At 37.9% G+C, this 22,408-nt stretch overlaps 3 protein-coding genes across 7 annotated transcripts in view; 2 read left to right on the top strand and 1 right to left on the bottom strand.

Annotated features, from left to right (window-relative positions):
- The first annotated feature begins 37 nt into the window (after window positions 1-37).
- On the top strand, window positions 38-10,836 carry nudt3b (nudix (nucleoside diphosphate linked moiety X)-type motif 3b). Its single transcript, XM_084425848.1, has 5 exons — window positions 38-331; window positions 1,386-1,496; window positions 5,127-5,171; window positions 5,287-5,371; window positions 7,750-10,836. The coding sequence occupies exons 1-5, from the start codon at window positions 233-235 to the stop codon at window positions 7,944-7,946; spliced, it is 537 nt and encodes a 178-aa protein (XP_084281974.1). The 5' UTR covers window positions 38-232; the 3' UTR covers window positions 7,947-10,836.
- An 844-nt stretch (window positions 10,837-11,680) lies between these two features.
- Window positions 11,681-14,440, bottom strand: rps10 (ribosomal protein S10). Its single transcript, XM_084426052.1, has 6 exons — window positions 14,364-14,440; window positions 13,366-13,515; window positions 12,582-12,756; window positions 12,039-12,116; window positions 11,901-11,956; window positions 11,681-11,762 (listed from the first exon to the last, which is right to left on the bottom strand). The coding sequence occupies exons 2-6, from the start codon at window positions 13,513-13,515 to the stop codon at window positions 11,718-11,720; spliced, it is 504 nt and encodes a 167-aa protein (XP_084282178.1). The 5' UTR covers window positions 14,364-14,440; the 3' UTR covers window positions 11,681-11,717.
- Window positions 14,441-17,704: 3,264 nt separating this feature from the next.
- Window positions 17,705-22,408, top strand: part of pacsin1b (protein kinase C and casein kinase substrate in neurons 1b) — a 29,370-nt gene continuing 24,666 nt past the window's right edge. For 2 of the 5 annotated variants that reach the window (XM_084426529.1, XM_084426527.1), the window contains exon 1: window positions 17,846-17,944. The gene's annotated coding sequence lies outside the window, so the exon portion shown is untranslated. Of the gene's footprint in view, window positions 17,945-22,408 lie in introns of all 5 variants that reach the window. The other 3 variants (XM_084426523.1, XM_084426522.1, XM_084426521.1) reach the window with 2 other exon arrangements.

A 22,408-nucleotide genomic window follows, 5' to 3' on the forward strand; every position in this document is an offset into this window, starting at 1 on the left:
TTCTCTAAACACAAGAACGCGGCTTTTATCCGTAAGCGCTGTGCAGCTTGCGCACATTCCGTAGCGGTTTCGATAATGGCGTCTGTCTCCGAGATGCGCTCGGCTTTGGAAAAATGAAGCGTAGAAGAGTCTATTTCCAGTGATTCACGCGGGGTTTCCATTTCGCGGACTTTACCTCTCTATCCGCGCGGCAGGATCAGGTTCCGATCTCAGTCACAACGCCCAGCCCGAGATGATGAAGCTTAAGTCGAACCAAACGCGCACCTATGATGGAGACGGGTACAAGAAGCGGGCCGCTTGCCTGTGCTTCAGGAGCGAGGCCGAGCAGGAGGTGAGTACCAGTACCGGTGCCGGTGCCGGTGAAACGAACGGGCCGCCGGGAGGGAGAGCGCGCGCATCGCGTCTCTCAACGCGTCAGCTGGTTCATCTCAAACGCGTTAGCGGCGTGCTATCAGCGGTTAGCGTGGGACTAGTTAGCGGAGTTGGCCTAACGTTAACGACTCGACTAGCAATAATCAACGAAGCGCGCGACTCGGTGACAGCTTGATTGATTCATTGACATTCATCTGATTGGATCTCAGTTGAGATTTGTCATAATATGTGAAAGACTTTCTTGACGTAAAGTACTGTGGTGATAACGTTACCATGGTACAGTGGTGGTCATACTATGGTAACCGTGTCCAAAAAACATGATAATACTATTATTTTTTTCCTTGAACACCACTAGCAACAAAGTATATCCAATGGTAAAAGTGTTTTGGTACTGATATTTCAAATGTCCCATGAATATGGCACTCCCAATGGTTCCCCATGATCACAGTAACGTTACTTCCAAGAATACCCTGGCACATATCCAACATAGTACCATGGTAATTTTTGTAAATATGTATCATCTAATAATACCACGAGTGCCACCACAGCAGTTTATAAACCAAATCACTTTATCCATTGTTTTAAAGCATATAGTTAAAATTGGTAAAATGAGAATTTCCTGTTGTGATGAAAACAATTGATTGAATTTGATCCCAAATTCCATGGATTTCATCCTACACCAAAACAAAGCAGGATTTAGAAGGACAAAAACTGTTTTCTCATGTCAGACATTTTTATAAATTGTTCCTAGGATAATTTTGGCAAACTGTTGTAGCCTACATTCACATTTAGGATCATTCCACACACACAAAATTGCTGAAATTACTCCTATTGTATGACATATTTACTCAAAAAATGTGTTAAAATGCCAGGAGATGTTATACTGACTCAAGGGGAAGCATGGCTTATGTTAATGAGCCCTAGCCAATGGTGATTATTTCACAGTGACCTATATTATTAGTTGTCCGGTATGAGTCTGATAGACTGAACTCTAGTCACGCGTGTCCACACAGGTGTTGTTGGTGAGCAGCAGCAGACACCCAGACAAATGGATCGTACCTGGAGGAGGAATGGAGCCCGAGGAAGAGCCCAACGTCGCCGCTGCCCGAGAAGTCTGCGAAGAGGTTTGACTCTGATTCATGTACTTCTCTTGGATTATTATGCATCACTTTCATTACTTATCATGCTCAACATTCTATTAAAGGGATAGTTCACCCTAGAAATTAAAATTCTGTCATTAATTACTCACCCTCAAACCCGTAAGACTTTCGTTCATCTTCTTCGGGACAAAAAGATCTTCGTCTGTGTCCCGAAGATGAACGAAAGTCGGTTTTAAATGACATGAGGGTGAGTAATTACTGACAGGTGAACTATCCCCTTAAAGGAAGTAGGTTGTTAATGTTTCATACGTTTTTTTGTCGTGATTTTACAGTACTAGTGCTTCACAGGTTTTTATGGCTAATGTGTATAAAACATACACAATTTCTGACTTAAATGCACACTCATTTTGTACAATATTTACTCAAAATGGATTAAAATCTCGGTGGAGTGACCAATAGGCCTGATCATTATAATATGGACAAATACCAGGTAATTAATTGCCTGATCGATGTATTGTTGAGACTGCAAAAATTGGAGGCTTTGCACATTCAGATTTTATCCAGATGGGTTTTTGAATAAACACATGAAATCAGATTTTTCCAAATCTGATTCAAACCACATATGGATGTGTTTTGAAATGCTATTTCAATCAGGTTTTTACAGATGCTGGATCTCAGTCTGGACGCTCTGGCTGCTCAAATCTATCTTTTGTGTCACTCAAACGGTGTCGTGTTAGCGGCCTCTAAGCTAATAACTAATGATCGTTGCGACAGAAGTGCATCAATCAACATTAACTTTAGCTGAATAATAACTTTATTCTAGAGCTGCTATAAAGCCAAAACAATCTCTGTTACTTTAATTTCCTATTATCACTGTAAAGCTGCTTTGAAACAATCTACACTGTTAAAAGCGCTTTATAAATGAAGGTGACTTGCCTCGACTCGTGACACATACGGATAACTTTAAAACTGGTGACGGAAATGCCAGAATGTCTAAAGATTTCTGCGCCTCGACTCGACAGGACGCTTCTTTGAAGAGCGAGATGATTAAAGGGATAGTTCGGCCAAAAATGATATTTAACCCATGATTTACTCACCCTCAAGCCGTTCGAGATGCATATGTCAATCTTTTTTCAGACGAACACATTTTCAGTTATTTTAGAAAATGTCTTAGAACTTTCAGTGGTTATAGTGTGAAGCTATGGGGTCCACCTCCTCCAAGTCCCAAAATGTGCATGCATCCTTCACAAAAGTAATCCATCCGGCTCCAGGGGGATAAACGAAGGCCTTCTGAGGGTAATCCGTGCGGTTTTGTCGTAAAAATATACATATTTAAAACGTTATAAATGAAAATAACTGGCTTCCGGTAGCGGTCGACGCGCGTTCACAGAGATGGATGCTGACGTAGGACGTAGCGTAGGAAGCGCCGTGACGTAGAACGAACGTGACAGCGCAGCCAGAGAGCAGAGTAAAACAAAACTCTACGTTCGTTCTACGTCACGACGCTTCCTACGGTTAAATATCATTTTTGGCCGAACTATCCCTTTAATGCGCCACCATTTTCCCTGCATCGGTTTTAAAGCCTCGTCACATACGTGTGTACATCTATGTCATTACCCATGCAGATTGATTGGTTATGTCTGGCCACACAAATCTTATTTGATCACTTGCAATTAATAGTGCCTGAAAAGTGCCTGATTTGAGAAAAAATCTGATTTGCCTACAGTCTGAACATAGCCTTAAAGGAGTACAGTAAATACAGGTATGAGCGCTGGCTGAATAAACATCATTTTTATTAATATCTTTCACATCTACTGCAGTCAGATTCACCCGTGATCCCTCTGAAGGAATCACTCACATGACCTGTGCACTTGTAATGACACATCAAGGATGTTAAGAGCCTAAAAGCAGGTTTAAAACTTGCCCCATTGAAGTCAACAGGATGCAAATTTTAAAACGAGGATAACACGGTGTAGGCAACACCGATTTTTGTCGTTGTTCTCTGTACTGACAGCACTCCAAATGTACAAAAAAATGGAGTTCTCCTTGAAGGTGATGATACACAGGGCAGTGTTGCTGGGCAATGTTGCCATCAATGGGCAACCAGATGAGACACAGGGCCCACGACCGATCTAAATTATCCAGATAGAAATTTATTGCCCATTTTCAATAGTAAAGTGCCCAAGCAACATTGCTCAAAAAGTTGCCCTGTGTATCATCACCTTTAGTCTATCATTACTATCAACAACTGTATTAACTCTGATGTTCTGGCGTATATTTTTGACTTGATCCATTGTGCAAACATGGAAACTCTAGGTTTTCTCTCTCCTGACATTTAACCTATGGGGTTTCTCATTAAGAGAAGTGATAATGTTCCATCAGCTGAGATCTGCCATCTGACAGACGGTGAACATGCTGCTCATTCTGCCGGGACGATCGCCTTACAGTTTTAAAGGGCATTACACTCAGATTAAGAGCTGCTCTTCACACCTCGACTGCCAGACAGGAGCCAAGAGTGACCGTGGACTATAAATATATATGTAGTATATATATAATGGATATATACCATGACACAAAGCCAGCTGTGTTCTGTGGGATTGTCCTGAAGTCTGTGACCACATGAAAAATGAAACGTTATAATGTTAAATCAGAATAGAATATTTCAGATTCTGCATTTCTAGGTGACCAATCAAATGCAAGTAAATTAGTGTTATTGGTCATGTGACTTTGTACAGATTATATCATTTGTTATAATAAAAAAATACACTATCTTTCAGAAGTTTGGGATCAGTAAGATGTGTTTATTTTTGAGAGATACTTTTTATTTGGAAAGGATGCATTAAATTGATCAAAAGTGACAGTAAAGACATTTATAATGATTTAAAGGATGCTGTTGTTTTGAAAGTATCCTGAAAACAATATGACTTTTAAAAAAATATGGTTGTTTTCAACATTGATAATAATCATAAATGTTTCTTGAGCAGCAAATCATCATATTAGAATGATTTCTGAAGGATCATGTGACACTGAAGACTGGAGTAATGATGCTGACAATTCAGCTTTGCATCACAGAAATAAATTACATTGCAAAATATTCAAATAGAAAACAGTTATTTTAAATTGTAATAATATTTCACATTATTACAGTTTTTTTTTTTTTTTTTTTTTTTTTAGTTTTTTTAGTTTTTTTTTTTTTAAATCAAATTAGTGCAGATTTGGTGAGCATAAGAGACTTCTCTCAAAAATTTTTTACAGATCCCAAACTTTTGAACGGTAGTGTGTATTAATAAAAAAAAAAATGCAAAAAGCAATAGCATTTTCATTAGTGGTCTTATACTTTTGGACCACCGCTGTATAATCAGGACTAAATTTAGAGCATGTTTGACGACAATCAACTACTCAAGTTGAGGTCAACCGCCATGTTGTGTACATGACATTTGGCCTAAAGAGAGTCATGATGGATCGCTATCACACCGGACGGGTGTAGACTGTCAATGCCTTCATGTTCCTGCTCACTGGATCAAAACAAACTCTGTCTCCGAAAACATATCAGCTATCAAATCCCACATAAGGGACCACATTATGACTGTCTCTTTATAACAAACCATTCATTCATTCATTCATTCATTCATTCATTCATTCATTGTTTTATAGGCTGGTGTCAAGGGCACTTTAGGAAGACTAGTAGGAATATTTGAGGTAAGTGCAACTATTATGAGAAAGCATGGTTTTCTATAAAAGCTGATTATTGTTAAGCATTTAAAATGTTGTGCTGCTTGTCTTTAACTATTTTAACTTTGTGTTTTATACTCAGAATCGAGATAGGAAACACAGAACGTATGTCTACGTTCTCATTGTAACCGAAGTTCTGGAAGATTGGGAGGATTCAGTAAACATTGGTTAGTACTTGCGAATAATACACTATCCTTCAATAGATTTTTTTAAAATATCACCAAATATACAGTAAAAACATCAATATTGTGAAATATAATTATTTTTTTATATATTTTTAAATGTAATTTATTTCTGTGATGCAAAGCTGAATTTTCAGCATCATTACTCCAGTCTTCAGTGTCACATGATCCTTCAGAAATCATTATAATATGATGATTTGCTGCGCAAGAAACATTTCTGATTATTATCAATGTTGAAAACAGTTGCTTCATATTTTTTTAGAATCTGATATAAAAAAATAAAAAATCAGGATTCTTGAAAGTTTAAAAGAACAGCATTTAGTTGAAATATAAATATTTTATCATTATATTAGTATAAAACATTATAAATGTCTTTACTATCACTTTTGATCAATTTAATGCATCCTTGGAGAATAAAAGTATTAATTTGCTTAAAAAAATCTTTTGAACGGTAGCTTACATCTAGAGTCTGAGCCTCAACGACTCTTACATGCATATATTATTTGCTGGTTAAAGGTCAGTAATCAGCCTGAGTAAAGAATAATCAGCCTGAGTAAACTAAGAAATGCATGTTCTGTTCCTGTTATTCTTCTGTTGAAATACTGGAGATGATTGCATTCGTTTCTCATAGCATCCACAATTTTTTTATATATATATACACAGTGTATATATACATGCATATATACAAAATTCAGTGTATATAATGAATAAATTGCGTACATGACACATAAATCAGATTAACACAGACATGTGGCAATGTTTAGGCAACGTTTACATGATCAGAATAATGCCCAATTCTAATTAATATCATTGGGTCTCATTCATGAAACACGAGCAGAACGAATTTCTGTGTAAATCGTGTGTTAAGTGGTTCTGGCGTAAATTTTCGGATTCATTAAAATGTTCGTATTTTCCAAATGTTAGTTGGTACGAAAGAAATCTATACCTGCTCCCAGCCACTAGAGCTGTAATCGGGCCTTAAAAGTTCGGCCCGAAAAGGCCCGAGCCCGACAGAGTTTGGCCCGAGCCCGACAAGTACATTTTGATTGACAGCTTTTTAAAAGCCCGAACCCGTTTACAGCCCGACTGTCCAAAAGGCCGTCTATCAGCAGTGATAAGAGTGTCGGAGAATAGCGCGGACACGTGCTTAATACCGCGAGCCGGCACACGCACCACTCGGCGGAAAAGGGAGAGAAAGAAAAAAAGAGACGCACGCACACACACAGCACCTTTGTCTTTCGTAAAAAAAGGAGTAATTTATGCATTTTTTAACATCATTTATTCATGACTAACGGAGGCTAGAGGCCACTTGGAAGTTGGAACAAAGAAATAAAATAAGTCCTCCAGAGACCAGCCTCCATTTCACCTCCTCAAGACCCATTTTCACGATAATCTAAACACATCACCTGACCGCTCATTTACCACGCAACCCGAAGCGCGAGCCCGAGCCCGTGTAAAATAATAGAAATTAAGACCGAACCCGACCAAACCCGTCGGGTCCTGTCGGGTTCGGGCAAAGATCTTCAGCTCTACCAGCCACGCATAATAGTGCATTTAACATCCGAACGTTTTGCTCATTAATAAGGCTGCATTTTAATTCACCTTAATCGGGTACATATTTACACAGCATTTTGAAAAAAATATTATATATAGTAATTACATACGGTTTTTCTTTTTACTTTTATTATGAGAGCCAGTAATAGCATCTGCAAACGGAACACAAGTCCGCAAGTCACGAGTGTTGCAGTCAAGCTTCATGTCGAAACCATTTTCTTTTCACTTCTGGGACTGTTCGATTAACAGATGAAACTCCATTAACTGCATCTGTAATATGCTGCCAAGCTTCCTTTTTTTTTTAGGACCTGATACGCCACTATGTAGGCTTAAAAATAAAATGTGGCGTTTTGAATGCACTTCTGATAATAAAACTTCAATTTCTGCATCTGAGAAATTTCTTGAAATCCTTCGTTTGGTGTCATAATATGATACCCATATATAGTTGTCAGTCGGATTTAATGGGCGGGATTTATGGAGCGTGCACGCGCATCCCATTTACGACTTATTGGAATTCATTGAAACACACACACACATTTCACTATCACATCTGACGTTTACGAAGTATTTGTGAATCAGGAGAAGTGTTTTCGGGAAAGTCTCTTTACGCGCAAATCACTCACATATTTACTCGTATATTTACGAATGTTTCATGAATGAGACCCATTGTGAGGTTTACAAGTGTGTAAAACATTAAAAGGTCCTGAAATCCAAAGTTTGTGATTGGCGCAAATACAGCTGCATTGCAATCACCCCGTTTGGCTCATAACAACTGCTTGTCTTTTTTTTTTTTTTTTTTTTTTTGACAGGGAGAAAAAGGGAATGGTTCAAAATTGACGATGCCATAGAAGTATTGCAGTGTCACAAACCAGTACAGGCCACTTACTTCACGGCTCTGCAGGAAGGCTGTCTGAACAGTAACGGGACGCCCCTGGTGGCCACGATAGGCGGAGACCTGTCGCCCACCTACAGCATTAATCAGAGCTCCGTCTCTGATGTCAGATAACTAATGCAAAACACAGACACTCCGGATGCTTCCACCACTCTTGCTCTTACTTTCATTATTCTGTTCTTATTTGGATTCTTTTTCTTTAAAAAAAAAAAAAAAAAAGACACAAAAAGACACAAAAAACAATGGTTTGCCAAGGCTTTTCGAGCGCCAACAAGGTGGCAAAGGCATCAAGTGTTGGTTGAATATTCGACACGGTGTTTTGTAAATGTAACACTTTTGCTTTTCCCTGTTTAGTTCTCCTTTCATGCGGACTGTTGCATGAAACCCACGTCCCTTTAGTGCCCTCTGTGCGGCCCGAGTGTGCGATTAAAACGAATGCAAGAACTACTTTTTACTGTTGTGATGTAAAAATATACACATGGTGCGTGAGCATGTGGCTTTCAGTATTTTTACACATTGGATTTCCTCTGCGTGCGTATGTGTGTGTGTGTGTGAACAAGCTTTTCGTCAGTTCTATTAGCGCGAGGGGAAGCGTTTAGTCGTCTGAATGGTGGAACTGTGAGAACTTGATAGTTTTGCATGAACACTGGTATTTATTTGTCTCATGATGCGATGAATGTTTAACCTGTACTTCGTGTTAAAATGTTGCTCTTAACTTAACCATTTATTTTTTTGTCTTGCCATCTTGTAAATAACTTATGGGCCTCCAAAAAAAAAACACATTTAATTTATTCTAGTACCTGATTAGACTGGAGAGTAATTCTACATGCGCACTTTTTTTTTAATTTAGGAATTTTTTTCCAACCAGCTGATGTTTGAAGGACTTTGTCAATGAATCCCGTGTGTAAAGTGTGTGGTGTTGTGCCGATAGCAGCACCAATTAATTGCAACTGACTTTATTTCTGCAATCGTGCCGCTTCCCCTTTAAGGAAACTGTGATTTAATGGTGGTATGATTTGGCAGGTTGTCGTTGTGCTGTCGTGGTTATCTGTAGCACTTTTTAAAGTCGGCATGGAAACAAAATTGACTCTTTTTAACACTCTTGCCTGGTTTCATCAGTGCACCATATTGTGCCGGCGCAATTCGACCGCAAACCCATTCTGGTATGAAACACACTTTTCATGGTCCAGTTGCTCCAATCACAGATTTTATTTATTTTCCTCACCGTATGGACGTAAAATGGGTTGTGCACACCGTGTTGACTTCAAGAAGTGGATAGAATGGGCAATACAATCGAGTAGCTTGGAAATCCACAAGAAGATGCACTTCAATTTCCAATGCAATCTTTTTTTGGGGGGGGGGGGGGGGGAAGAACGTTACCTGGCAATTTCCCAAATCTTTATGAACCACATGAAATCAAAATGGATTCTTGTTACTTTTTTTAATGTGCTTCATGAATTATTGAGCATGATTAATTTCAGTTCATGTTATTCCAAGGGGGGGGGGAAATGCCATCAAGAATGAGCAATTAAGCCATTTCTTTATCTTACGGAATATAGTTTCGCTCTGAAATGCATCACATTAAGGAAGTAAAATGGTTTTGTGTTCATTTTAGCTATTAGCAGATTTGTTAAAACCGCAACGGCTCTCAAATGGACACCTAAAGAGCTATTTGAAAGAAGATGTTTGTGTAGTTTAATGCGATGTGCATGTACAAAACTAGCGGCATACGTACAGGACATGTTTCACATCGTGTTCTGTTGATCTTCACTAGACCCCTGAAATTGTTCCGTTTTCCATTAGTAGATTTGGCCATTAATATTATAGTGACGAGGTCTGTTTTCTGGCCTTTATCTTGGGTTTTGAGGTTTCTGGTTGTTTTGACCTTCTTGAAGTGACCACATCTACAAACTCATCAACCGAGAAAACAGATGTTTTAGTATGTAAAAACGTTTCTTCTGAAATGTCGGAGATATACGTGAAGCCGCTCTGTAAAGTGCTTGGAAAGCAGCGGTTGGCAAAATACTGTGAATCTTGAGCCACTGTAGTTAGAAAGATGTGTTTTTATTGCTCTTGTACAGATCTTAAAAGGCAAAACGTCAAATTCGAGTGCTTGTCGTTGCGATGTTATAGATATGGTACAAGTTAGATCGGGAGTTTTATTTCCTCGAGACTGAACTGCATCGTTTTGCTCCTTTAGGAGTTTTTTTAAGTGCATTTATGATGCAAGTTCCTTGTAAAAGTACATTTCTGATTCAAGATTTCATCTGTGTATCGTTAGTCTTGACTGCGAAGTGAGTAACGAACCCAAGATTTAACAAGTGAATGAACACCTTTTTCTCAGTGATTTACGTTTACATGCCTTTGATTGATTAATATCCATCAACACTAATGTCATCAGTTTTGCAGCTGATGTCAAGTCTTTCTCTTTCACTTTTAGTGTAGCATGTAATACTTAATCTGGACTGTTTTTTGATCGATACATGTGATGACGGCCATACTAATGTACCCCTCATTTTCAACGGCACAACAGCATATAAAAGAACTAGTAAGTGGGCATTGACATGGTTCAAACCACCTTTATGTAGCCAACAACAGTGCTGTGACTGACCTTCTCTGAGCATTCTCATACTACAGAAACAGGGATGTGAGATCTTTAACTGCTGACCATCTGAAATACCCATATCCTTCACCAAAATCTTACAGAAAGCACCTTAAATTTGCCCTGCTCGTGACTCTGAATGTATACGTTGGTAGATTGCATTTGATTTGGCCACGCAAATAAAGAGTTCGCCCCTGGGATACGTAAAGTAATTGGTCCAAACGGGATGTTGTAATTGTGACTGAAATCTCCCAACGCTCCAAAAAGAGAAGCTGTGACCGGTTTTACTTCCACAGCCACACCCTTCATTTCAATATTTTTGCTTTTTCGTTTTGGGATTGTGAAATCAACCAGTATGAGAATGTAATATAAATGTGCCAACTAATAAACACCAGTATTTCACCTCAGTGTTTCAGTGAGTTTGTCCCCTCAGAAGGCAAATTTGTAATGATTTGGCATGCTGCATGTTCCTGATTTATGTAATATTATATTGAAAGGTCAAGGTTTAGTGGCAATATAACGTGATGCAGAATATACAGAAGTCAACATTTAAAGTTGTCCTAAGACAAGAACGGGTATTGTTAAAAATTCATGTATAACTTTGATGAAAGGTTTTGATCCACTTCAAATGTTGACTACTGTATAATGATCAGAATATACACACACACACACACACACACACACACACACACACACACACACACACACACGTACAACTCTGCACAGATATACATGATGCATAATATATAATGATCAGAATGTATATACACACCTGTGTACAACTCTGGATGCATATATAAAACTATGTATAACTAATATGTATGTGTGTATATATATATGTGTGTGTGTGTGTGTGTATATATGCAAAAGCCTCTAAGTGCCATCTGAAATTTTCTTCTAGAATGATAATTTTTATCAAGCTTGTATATTTAAATTCAGTAATTTCACCTAAACGGCAATGAAAATGACCTATTAATTGTCATTTAAGTGAAATTACTGAACTTAAATATACGAGCTTGATAAAAATGATCATTCTAGAAGAAAATTTCAGATGGCACTTTGAGGCTTTTGCATCTGAACTCTTCATATATATACACACACACACACACACACACACATACATACATACACACACACACGTTTGCACATTTAAAATGGACAGGTTCTTTAAATTTAAACCATCAGATACATTGCATTGAATGCATAAGTACCAGCAACCAAAATATGAACAAGTCTGACACGAAAGTACTTTTGAAACTTTATTGTACAGATAATGTGGAAAATCACTGTGGCTGCTGTCCTCCTCGGCCACGGCCAAAACCACCTCTCTGAAAAAACAAAAGGCAGCACATGCAAAAAGTGAGCGTCACAACTTCCAAATTCCCAGGTGGATTATCAAAGCTTGCATTTTCTGGAGTCATGCACTGACATTACATTATAAATAGTATTTAAACAGTAGTACTTACAAACTGGAATTCTGTGGCTGCACCTGCACCAGCCTCAGCTTTCTTATCAGCACCGGCTGTGAGACAAAAGGTTTTAGTTTAACGCGTGTGTTGAATGTGCTGATGTCAACAGTCAGTCAGTGTGTATTGTGTACGTACGTGGAGCTGCAGACCGTCTGTAAGCATCTCTGTCTCCCTCACCACGGGCCAGACGAGCCGGTCTCTCTCCCTCAAGACCTGAAACACACAGCATGTTTGATTTAGCACTTCAGTCGAGGTCTTTAGAGATGGACTGCCACTTTGTATTCATACACAACCACTTATAGGCTACAAATACACTAGTCAACATTTGAAGTGGATCAAAACCTTTCATCAAAGTTATGCATGAATTTTGAACAATACCCGTTCTTGTCTCAGGACAATTTTTGAAGAACTTTTTTGATCCACTTCAAATCAAGTTGAATCAAGTAGTCAATGCACTATATTCAAGCAATAACAGTTTTCTAATAGTAATGATTTTTGTTTTTAAATTGAGGTATATGAACTACTTTGTGCTGTCCTGAAAATGTTTACTATGAATTGGAAAAGATGTTGAAATTCTACAAAAATTGCATTGAAAACAAACACGTTTATGGAACATCATGACGGTGAAAATTCTCTCAATTTGAAGTGCTTTTTAGGCGAGGAAGATGACCCTCTTACCCTTGGGACGGGGTCTGGCGGTCTCTGGGCGGGTCTGGCGGCGGAGGGTGGCGGGCACGATCTCCGGGGGCAGGTGGAGGAAGTCCCGCAGGTACTGGATGCCCTCATTGGTCAGGTACCAGTAGAAGTGGCGCCAAGCAAACTGCTCTTTCACGTACCCACATGACTTCAGAGACTGGGAAGGCAGAGGTATTTCAATATACATTCACATTGTCATTGATTGGTTTATTAATGAGCATGTTTACATGCACACAAGCACGCTGATAACTCAAATCGGCTTATTGAAATAACCAGTTGTCCGGTGTTTACACGCAAACCAATAAATCGACAACGGATGTAAACCATGTTTACAAGACTTAATAAATCGGGTTATTTAAGAAAATTACAGCTTAACTATTATCCTCTCATGCAGTTACAGATGCAGCATTTTGATGATTATCACTTCTTCTGCACGAGATGAACACTTACTTTTAAGAGGGTCAAGAAAGAGTGAGTTTGTGATATATTTCCACCTCCCTAACTGCAAAACTCTCACTCTGTCTGGATGTGCTTAAATCACATCACATGCACACTTCAATAAGCCGACAGAAAGCAGGTTCATACGTTTACATGCAGTGTGAAATCAGCATAAGGTGTAAAAATCTAGCTGTGATGATTGGTTTATGCTTAAGCCTTTTATGACCTAACTCCGATAAAGAAAAAGGGTAAACGCATTTACATGATCATGTGCATTGTCGGCTCATTATGCATAATCGGGCTAAGAATGACATTCAGAAGCACTCACCTGCATAGCCTTCATCACGTGAAGGTTGGGTACGTTCTTGTCGGCGAGCTCTGGATGTTTTGGGAGATGCACATCTTTTTTGGCCACCATGACGCCCTCTTTAAAGAGGAGCTCATAGATAGCAATGCGGTTCTTCTTGGGCATCAACATCTGCAGAAAGAAACACACAATCATGAGTTTTCATACATTATGATATTTACATTTTAATGCATTTGGCAGACGCTTTTATGTGACTTGTGTTGCATTCAAGCTATATTTCATCAGTATGATAGACACACGGCTTTAGAGCAACCGTGAAGAGCCAACATTTGAGACCCTAGTTTAGCCATAAAAACCATGGTATTCTTTGGTACATCTATATCTGGTGTATACCATTCTATGGTATATCTTACAGTATAATTTACATAATATAAATGTCAAACAGAAACATAGTATTTTTTCCAAAACACCCCATTACCATCAATTGACATCACTGTATCAACGAAGAGCCACAGAAGTACGTACTGCTGTAGTACAGTGATAGTAATATCATGGTATCAAACCACTACCATATTCAAGTATCATAGCATGTACATGTTAAGTTAGTAACCATGGCTAAAAGAGAAAAACATGGTAATTTTAATTAGAGATGACACTCTGCGCGACTCTTATGAGAAACGCCTTGACGTATTCACATTAACAAGTTTCCAAGAAGGTTTTAGGCATTTAAATTACTTATTTTCTTAAACACCACCAATAAATATTTTATTCAATGTTATTTTCTCATCTCATGTTACTGTGTTGACTTCACACCAGCCGTGAAACACTCTCGCGCTGTAGCATACAAGACAGGGACATTATCCTGACTTAAATATAGCATTTCCCCACCGCATATTTTCTCAAGACTAAGATATATCCATTATATGGGGTTTATTCAAAGCGAATTCGCTTGAAACGACACATAAAATAATAAGATGATGAAGATTTTGAACGGATTTTCGGCTCTTGTTTCGGCCTACCTTTACTCTTGCTGAGAGACCGGAGCCGGAAAGAACGTCATCAGCTGCTCTTCCTGTATTGTTTCGCCGCGCTTTATTCAGTCACATGAGGAGCGCGAGGCTCCCGCTAGTGGAATGGAGACCGCATTCACTTGTCAAATAGTATAAAATATACAAACATAATAGGCTATACACCAAACAGTGTGTGTGTGTGTGTGTGTGTGTGTGTGTGTGTGTGTGTACTTGTACAACTATCTTTGTGAGGACCAGTTTGAGTTTTAGACCATTGGAGTGAGGACAAAGAGAGTAAAGTGAGGACATTTTGTCCGGTCCTCACTTTCTGAGACCCCCAGGCCTGTTTGAGGGTCAAGACTTGGTTTTAGGGATTAGGTTATAATTAGGTTAAGGGTCGGTTTAGGGTCAGGGTTCGGGTTAGGCACTTAGTTGTGATGGGTAAAGTTAGGGTAAGCGGCTAGAGATTGCATTGTGTCCTCATAAAGATAGATGTACAAGAATGCGTGTGTGTATGTATGTGTGTGTTTGTGTGTGTGTGTGTGTGTGTACTGTAGGCCTATATACTATATGTACAGTATATATAAATTGGGACATATTGAAAGATGCAATAAAATCAAGAATTTGTGATATTTTTTAATTCTCTTTAATTCTACGAAGAAGATATTTCCAGTGTTTTCAGTGAACAACTTGATTTTGATTAAAAAAAGTTGGGACAGGGTCATGTTTGCCACTGTGTCACATCACCTTTCCTTTGAATTACACGTTTTAATAGTTTGGGAATTGAGGATACTAGTTGTTGCAGTTTTGCAAGTGGATTTTTTGCCCAATCTCCCCTGATAAAGACAGCCGATCACAGTCCATGGTCGCTGTTGTCTGATTCTCCTTTTCATGTCATTAACAGAGTTTCTTGCAAAGACTGAGATGCTCCTTTTACACCCGGTCTCGATCCCCTCACCCATCACCATCTCCCCTGCTCACTCTGGACTCTTTCAGAAGAGTTTAACTTGGATATTCTATGAGCTTTTCACTTTTATTTTGCCTCCGCCCCAACTTTTTTGGAGTGTGTTGCAGCCATCAATATATATACATATATATTTACAAAATACAATTAAGTTGTTCAGTGAAAACTCTGGAAATATTTTCTTTGTACTTTTTCCAGTTAAATAAAGTTGAAAGATAATTAACAAATCACAGATTCTTGATTTTATTACATTTGACAAAATGTCCCAATTTTTCTTGATTTGGGGTTGAAGATACATACAGTATATGACCAAATTACCTGACAAAAGTGGGTATAAAGAGAGAAGTATATATATATATATATATATATATATATACACACACAACTTTTTTGATATATATATATATATATATATATATATATATATATATATATATATATATTCATACTTCTCTCTTTGGTCAATTCAAGAATAATTTATGCAATTAATTGTATATTGTTTATTTAAAAGAATCAAAAGAGCTGTTTCATGTCTATCCGTGTATTGCTTAATTGGTCGAAGTTGTTGGGATTTAGAAATTAGTTAGTAATAAGAAAATCAATACTTTTTAGAGAGAGTAATTATCTAATTACACTGGTGAAGATGTAATTAGTATAGCATAATTATATTGTATAATATGTAATTAGTATATAATTACTTTTTTAGAGTAACTTACCCATAACTTTATATATATTTAAGTGAAATTACTGAACTTAAATATACAAGCTTGATAAAAATGATCATTCTAGAAGAAAATTTCAGATGGCATTTAGAGGCTTTTGCATCTGAACTCCATATATATATATATATATATATATATATATATGGTATTTGCATAATTACAAATACATTGGATGCCCTCAGTCAGTCCTTATTCACTGTATGCATGTAAAACAGTGACCAGGCATCGCCTGTTTTGACCATAAATACTGTCCTGTTGTGACACCAAGTACGATCCTCAACAGTCCTTTACTCTTTATACCTCAAGATCGCTGAAACAGAGGGCATCCACATCCTTCACACATGAGAAGTAAGCATGCAATTTAACAATGAAGGTATAGAGTCTGGTAGTTTTAAGTTATGTGTATGGCACATGGCCTTTGACCTCGTTCTCAATAATGGCATTTAATGGATTCATTTGGTGTGTTATTATGGTGCTATTTCTAAAAGTTTTCTCACCCTGATTCTACTTGCTCTGGTACAAGACGTTTCTAGGCTGACCTTTGAAAGTAGGTCTGTGAGAGAGATCAGATACTGGTTTTGAGTTCAATTTAAACTCTTTAGAAAAGTTTCTTGAAGTTTCAGCTTCGGATTTGGCATTGGATTTATTTGGGAACATTTCAATAGCAATGGCTCCATCCAATTGCTAAAACAAAACTCAACCTCACTGGATGCATTAACAATAAATGTATTGGTTAATATTTCAGCGCTCAGCACATTTCTCTGGCAGCGAACAGCGTATTCCTGTTTTCCCATCTGTGTTGCGAGGCGGTGATGTGTTTAGTGCCCGAGGTTTGTGGACTTTGGGGAATGAACCTTACAGGAGCTTTTGATTGTTGTTCAACCTGTGCCAACAAATAGAGAAGTTAACATTGCAACACCTCCATCTGCTTTCATACACGGACCATCTGTGTTTGCAGGCAAATTCCTTTCATGTAATATTACATTCAGGAGCAGATTTGCCAGAAGTGCACATTTACTGTACAAGAGGCGCTCGTACAGGTTTGAATTCAACTTTTTTAAAGAGTGCATGTCAAAAATGCAAAGCAGCTCATGAATATTGTGTTAAATATTGTGACGTCACCAAATATTTAGTTTTACTGCAGTATGACACCGCTGCCCCCAACAACACATTGAAGCCAGAGTAAATGCATTAGCAATGTGTCACCAATAGGTGGCAAAAATAAACTCAATTCATATAAATGAATACCACTACATATAGGCTATCGGTGGTATTAACACAACTTTTTTGTTGTGGTTAAAACATCCCAAATACCATAATACCAGTTGTTTTGGTAATTTTTAGTTAATAGCTATAGAGTTTAATTGAACCATAGTCTGTTATGTATTTCACAAGAATGTGGAATAATCAATATAATATATTAAAAATATGTATTATTGCATTGGTCACCTATTCGTTGATCTTAGTATGGTGCTCATTAATATGTAACGTGGGTCTATTGACTGACCATCCCCCCATCTGATACACCCGCAGCACAACACTGGCTGTGTTCATCCGATACCTTTGTGTTTTAGCGATGTTCGATTCGCGAATGAATCGTTCTGTTGAACCGATTCATTTTTATTCAGTTTAAATGTTTCGCAATGCGTTTGTAAATCACGTATATAGTAGACTGATGCACACCATATAAATTACGTATTCAGAAGATGCATCGAAACATGAATTTAATTACACGAAAACACCACGTAAAAGGACACCACGTAAAAGGAGAGTCGCTGTGAACTCGCTGAAACGAATTCGCCTAGCGAACCGATTCCCTAAACTGAATCCGACGGCTCACCGTTATTGTGTTTTACTAGAGTGGAGGCTCACAGAGAGGCTGGATTCTCGTTCATCTGTGTTTGGTATGTCTTAACGCATGGTTTTGTTTCTTCTTTAGCTGTAGAAATGAGACCTGTATCGATATAAGCGGATAGACGTGTGGTCTTGTGTTTTGTCATTTATTTCTGAACGCTTGCGCAGTCTTTTAAGAACGCTGCGGTTCTTCGCATGAAATGCTGAACACTGAACGCTCTGTGCACCTGGAATTAATATGCATGTGTCGAATCAAATTGAATTACATGAATGAATTAGACTTTTATGCATTCTTCATTATTCACATGTATTGCATTTGGCAAAATATTATGTACTGGAAAAAATAAACTACTTAAAAGCTAACTAATAATATTAGCCTACAAGACATTACAGTCATTTTTCCGAGACTTAAGACTTTTAATATTTGTAGAATGTACTTACTAATAGTATGCTATTCTAAAGTTATGCATTTCTTGCATTTCATGGTATACCATGAAATCCTTGCAAAAAAAGTGCCACAATATGGTAATGCAATGGTACTTTGATAATGAAATATTTACATTGTAAGTGTTCCTTGTGTTTTTGTACAATATTATTGTTTATAGAATACACATACTGTCTAAATAGTAGTCTAAATTGCTAAAATTAGTAGTCAAATTTTAGTTTAAAATAGACTGATTTGTTTCTTTAAAAAAAAGTTTTGTATTAGCCAAACAAGAAAATACCCAATTTTGGTCATGCACCATTGAAGTACCTTGTAGTAGCATGAATAAAGATGCCAATTTAGGGCACTTGTTAACCCAGACCTCTATTCTGAGATTCACAATAGACCATTTTAGTAAATGCAATCTCAGTGGCTCCCAAAGGAGACTTTAGTGTCTTTTTTGCATGCTAAACCTTAAAGGTCTGCTTTTAATAAATCAATAGCAGCAGGTCTGGCAGCAGCGAAGGCCATGAATCATTACACCAGTGTGCTGTTTGATTAGGAGATGTCTAATGGTTGTCTCTGTTGCCATTTAGTTTGATCTTACATCTGTGCAAGCTTAACCGCTGGTTCACAGACACCAGATGTCCGTTTGACTTCTGCTCGTCTCGGAGGGTCTTGAACTGTCCAGGGTCCTGAATCGTCTCTTGGCACCTGTCCTGAACTCTTTAGCTCTGGGTCAATTATTATTTGCTCTGCCGGGAAAAAGTTTCGATTTTTGTGCACAGTTCTGTGGGAGTTTGGCGTTTGTTATCCTGCATTGATTCAGCGCTATAACTTCTGAGAAAAAAGGTACAAAAACAGTGCACCCTTAAGGCAGCTTTTTGTACCTTTTTTAATCTTAAATTTAGTATTTAATCTCAGCTGTATAGCAATCCATTCACCTTATGAAGTCATAAAGTATATACTGCCGCTCTGTAACTGGATTGTGTTGGAGGACTCGTTCACCTTCACTCTGAATCTGTCCTTCGGTAGCTTCAGATGGAGAATAAAACCGGGGATAGTGTGTCTTTAGTCTGAACTCAAGGTGCAATACAAGGTCTTGGCACTTAACAGTGGGATAAACATCTCAATGCAACAGTTCCAAACTCTGCTGAAACTCCATTCCAGCCAAGACATCACCTTTAGAAAAGAGATTATTGAACACTTTTTAGTTAGTAGCATAGTATTCAATTCTGAATGATGTGGTTTGGTTGCATAACCCAGATGATTTGTACTTTGAAGGATGACTCAGGGATCAGCAGGGCCGTGTCATTGCTCACTTCAGGATGATTGGGGTCAAGTGTCAAGCTCAAGGGCACAAATCATATCACCCGTGTTACGGCCCACATGGGATTCGAAGCTGGTTGCAGCGCTAATTTCTGTTCTGTTGATTAATCAGCTATTGTTGGTAGGTTTGGCAACATGTCTGATCGAGTTTTAGTTGTAATTTTTAGCTAACTTTATTTAGATGGAATTTTATTTATAAAATAAAAAGTTAATTTAGCATTCTTTTTATAAAATTATGTAAAAATGTAATTTGGTAAAAAAATACTTAATCATTTTATTTATAAATATATTCAGTAGTTTAGTAAAAATGTAATTTAATTTATTGTTTAATTTTAATTTAATGTAATTTTGTAATTTATTTATTTTAATTAGTAAGCTAAAGCTAAAGCAAGCTTGATCCACATCTACCTATAGAAATGCATTGAGACATTTTTCCTGTGATTTTTTTTTTCTCCTGAAATCTTTCCATCAAAAATAATTACATACACTGAGACAAAACAACACATACATTATCCCGTCAATTACAAGGAATTATAAGGTCCATTCAGACCTTAATCAATGCGTTGCTCAGGAGCGAATGACCCTCCTCCATCCCCAGCTCCTCCTCTCGTCCAGTCAGGACTTGGCCTTCTGATATTCCTCTTCGAATCAGACTCATATTTCTTGAATTATGTTGGTACATTAAATTATTGAACATTAATGATATCTGCAATACATTTATGTTGGTTCTGTTTACCCAGTGGAGGGTTATCACTACTCTTATCCATGTTAGACTGCATGGACCAGGACAGAAACACACCGCCAATCCAAACTCTATGCTAATTGTCAGTCATCTTTTGTCAATATTTGCTTTTAGTAGGACATCTTTTTGTACTTTTTATTTAGATCGTATCCAAGCTATTTTGTATGTGCGAGACTTCTGATTCATTAGAGCAACAAAGTGCAGTAAATGGTCAAACTGTTTGTGCTTTGAACCAGTGTGTTTATATTTACGTCAATACTTTAAAATAGTATGGTAAGAAATAGTAGCTTGCAATATCAAGCAACATAACGAGCTGTTTTGTAGTGCTAAAAACAACTGGAAGCGGATGAAACCGGAAGCCTCTCACAATGGCCGCGCTGCTCTTATGGGAAAAAAATAAGGTGGATTTAGGAAGAACAGAATCATGTGACGATATCTTTGGAAAAGAGAGGAAGTTATGATCAGAACATTGTTGCTGCGGAAAGGAAGCAGTAGAGAGGGTTTTAAAAGTGTTTGTCTATATATGATGTCTTTTATAGGATAGGTTACGCTGTTCTTTGAAGCCTCAGGGAATCCATGCAACAAGATCTCAGCTGCTGCATCTCTCCAGCGTCGTATTTCCAGGAGGATGGCTTGCTTTTTGACAGGTTCTCATGTGTGTGTGAGGCGGTGTGGATATCAGCTGCGCCGTGACCTTGCCTTAACACACGCAAACACGTGCAAAATCCTCACAAACACACTTTTGGCTGCCGTGAGGTCCTGCATTGATCCTTCTCTGCTGCCTTTCCCAAGTTTCTGTCTGTCTGTGAGATGGACAAAGATAGAGAGAAACAAATTGAAGAGGCGGACGGAAGGACATCACGTATCTATCGACTGAGCCTAAACGCTTGAGAGAAAGAGATGCTGAGGCGAGAGATGTGAGATTTATGCTTTGAACATTGCCAAGTCCGCAACGATCCGACATCAATAATCCGTTGCTCAGTTTCTAAACGTCTCTGAAAATGATTACTTGTGCTTCACGAATGCTGAATAGATGTGCGAGTGAGAACTTATTTGAAGTTTAATGCAGCTTCTACAACCCCACCCATAAGCAAGAAATATGAGTTATGAACATTTCTCATCAGTATATTGAGCTGAGATCGAGACTAAATCTTGCATGCTTGAATCTGTCATTTACTCACCCCCATGTTGTGTCAAACCTGTACGAGTTTCTTTCTTCTGCTGAACACAAAAGAATATATTTTGAAGAATGTCGGTAACCAAAATGTTTCTGGTCCCCGTTGACTTCCATTGTATTTTGTATTTTGTTCATGGAAGTCAGTGGGGACCAGCGACTGTTCAAAATATCTTCTTTTGTGTTCAACAGAAGAAAGAAACTCGTACAGGTTTGACACAACATTGGGGTGAGTAAATGATGACAGACTTTTCATTTTTCGGGGGGAACTATCCCTTTAAATCGTCAGAAGTGAATTTAGTTCCCTAAATCTGAATTTAAGACTATATTTGTGTATATTATTTGACATTGAATGTGTGAACTCTCTCTTCTGAGTTTAAATGAGCCTCTGTTTCAGGGTGTGACTGTAATCTCTGCTGTAAGCAAGCAGTTATGCAGCTCCTCCAACACATTATTATTAATGCACGAGAGATAGAGGGAGTGTGAATCAGTCTCTTGGGTATTTATTGAATGAATGAATCAGTGTCTCTCATGCAGTTTATGACTGTCTTCCTACACAAAGCTTCACCTGCGATGTTCAGACCCAAACACAGCTGTGGAGCTTTTGCACTTCACAAACATTGCAATTGATTTCCATCCATTAATTAGGGCGTTTACTATAGGCAAACATTTCTCTTATTCCTTATGTCAAGCAGTATTGGTAATGTTAATTAAAACCAAAGCTGTTAAAAATTGTTTCCAGTCATTTAAATGAAGCTGAAATATATTAAAATATAAATAGAAGATTAAAAAACTTAAGCAAAAATGTTATATATTGCCTTGGCAACCTGATATAAAGTTTAAGT

The sequence above is a fragment of the Rutilus rutilus genome (assembly GCF_951802725.1).
Source record: "Rutilus rutilus genome assembly, chromosome: 12".
In the NCBI taxonomy this organism is placed as follows: Eukaryota; Metazoa; Chordata; class Actinopteri; order Cypriniformes; family Leuciscidae; genus Rutilus; species Rutilus rutilus.

Bases quoted from the DNA above. Each gene is read 5' to 3' on its own strand.
- nudt3b (XM_084425848.1), top strand. From the start codon at position 233: ATGATGAAGCTTAAGTCGAACCAAACGCGCACCTATGATGGAGACGGG. The intron at 332-1,385 runs GTGAGTACCAGT...GTGTCCACACAG, and splicing joins GGAGCGAGGCCGAGCAGGAG to GTGTTGTTGGTGAGCAGCAG. The intron at 5,172-5,286 runs GTAAGTGCAACT...TTTTATACTCAG, and splicing joins GACTAGTAGGAATATTTGAG to AATCGAGATAGGAAACACAG.
- rps10 (XM_084426052.1), bottom strand. From the start codon at position 13,515: ATGTTGATGCCCAAGAAGAACCGCATTGCTATCTATGAGCTCCTCTTT. The intron at 11,957-12,038 runs GTACGTACACAA...TTTGTCTCACAG, and splicing joins CAGACGGTCTGCAGCTCCAC to CCGGTGCTGATAAGAAAGCT. The intron at 11,763-11,900 runs GTAAGTACTACT...TTGTTTTTTCAG, and splicing joins CAGCCACAGAATTCCAGTTT to AGAGGTGGTTTTGGCCGTGG.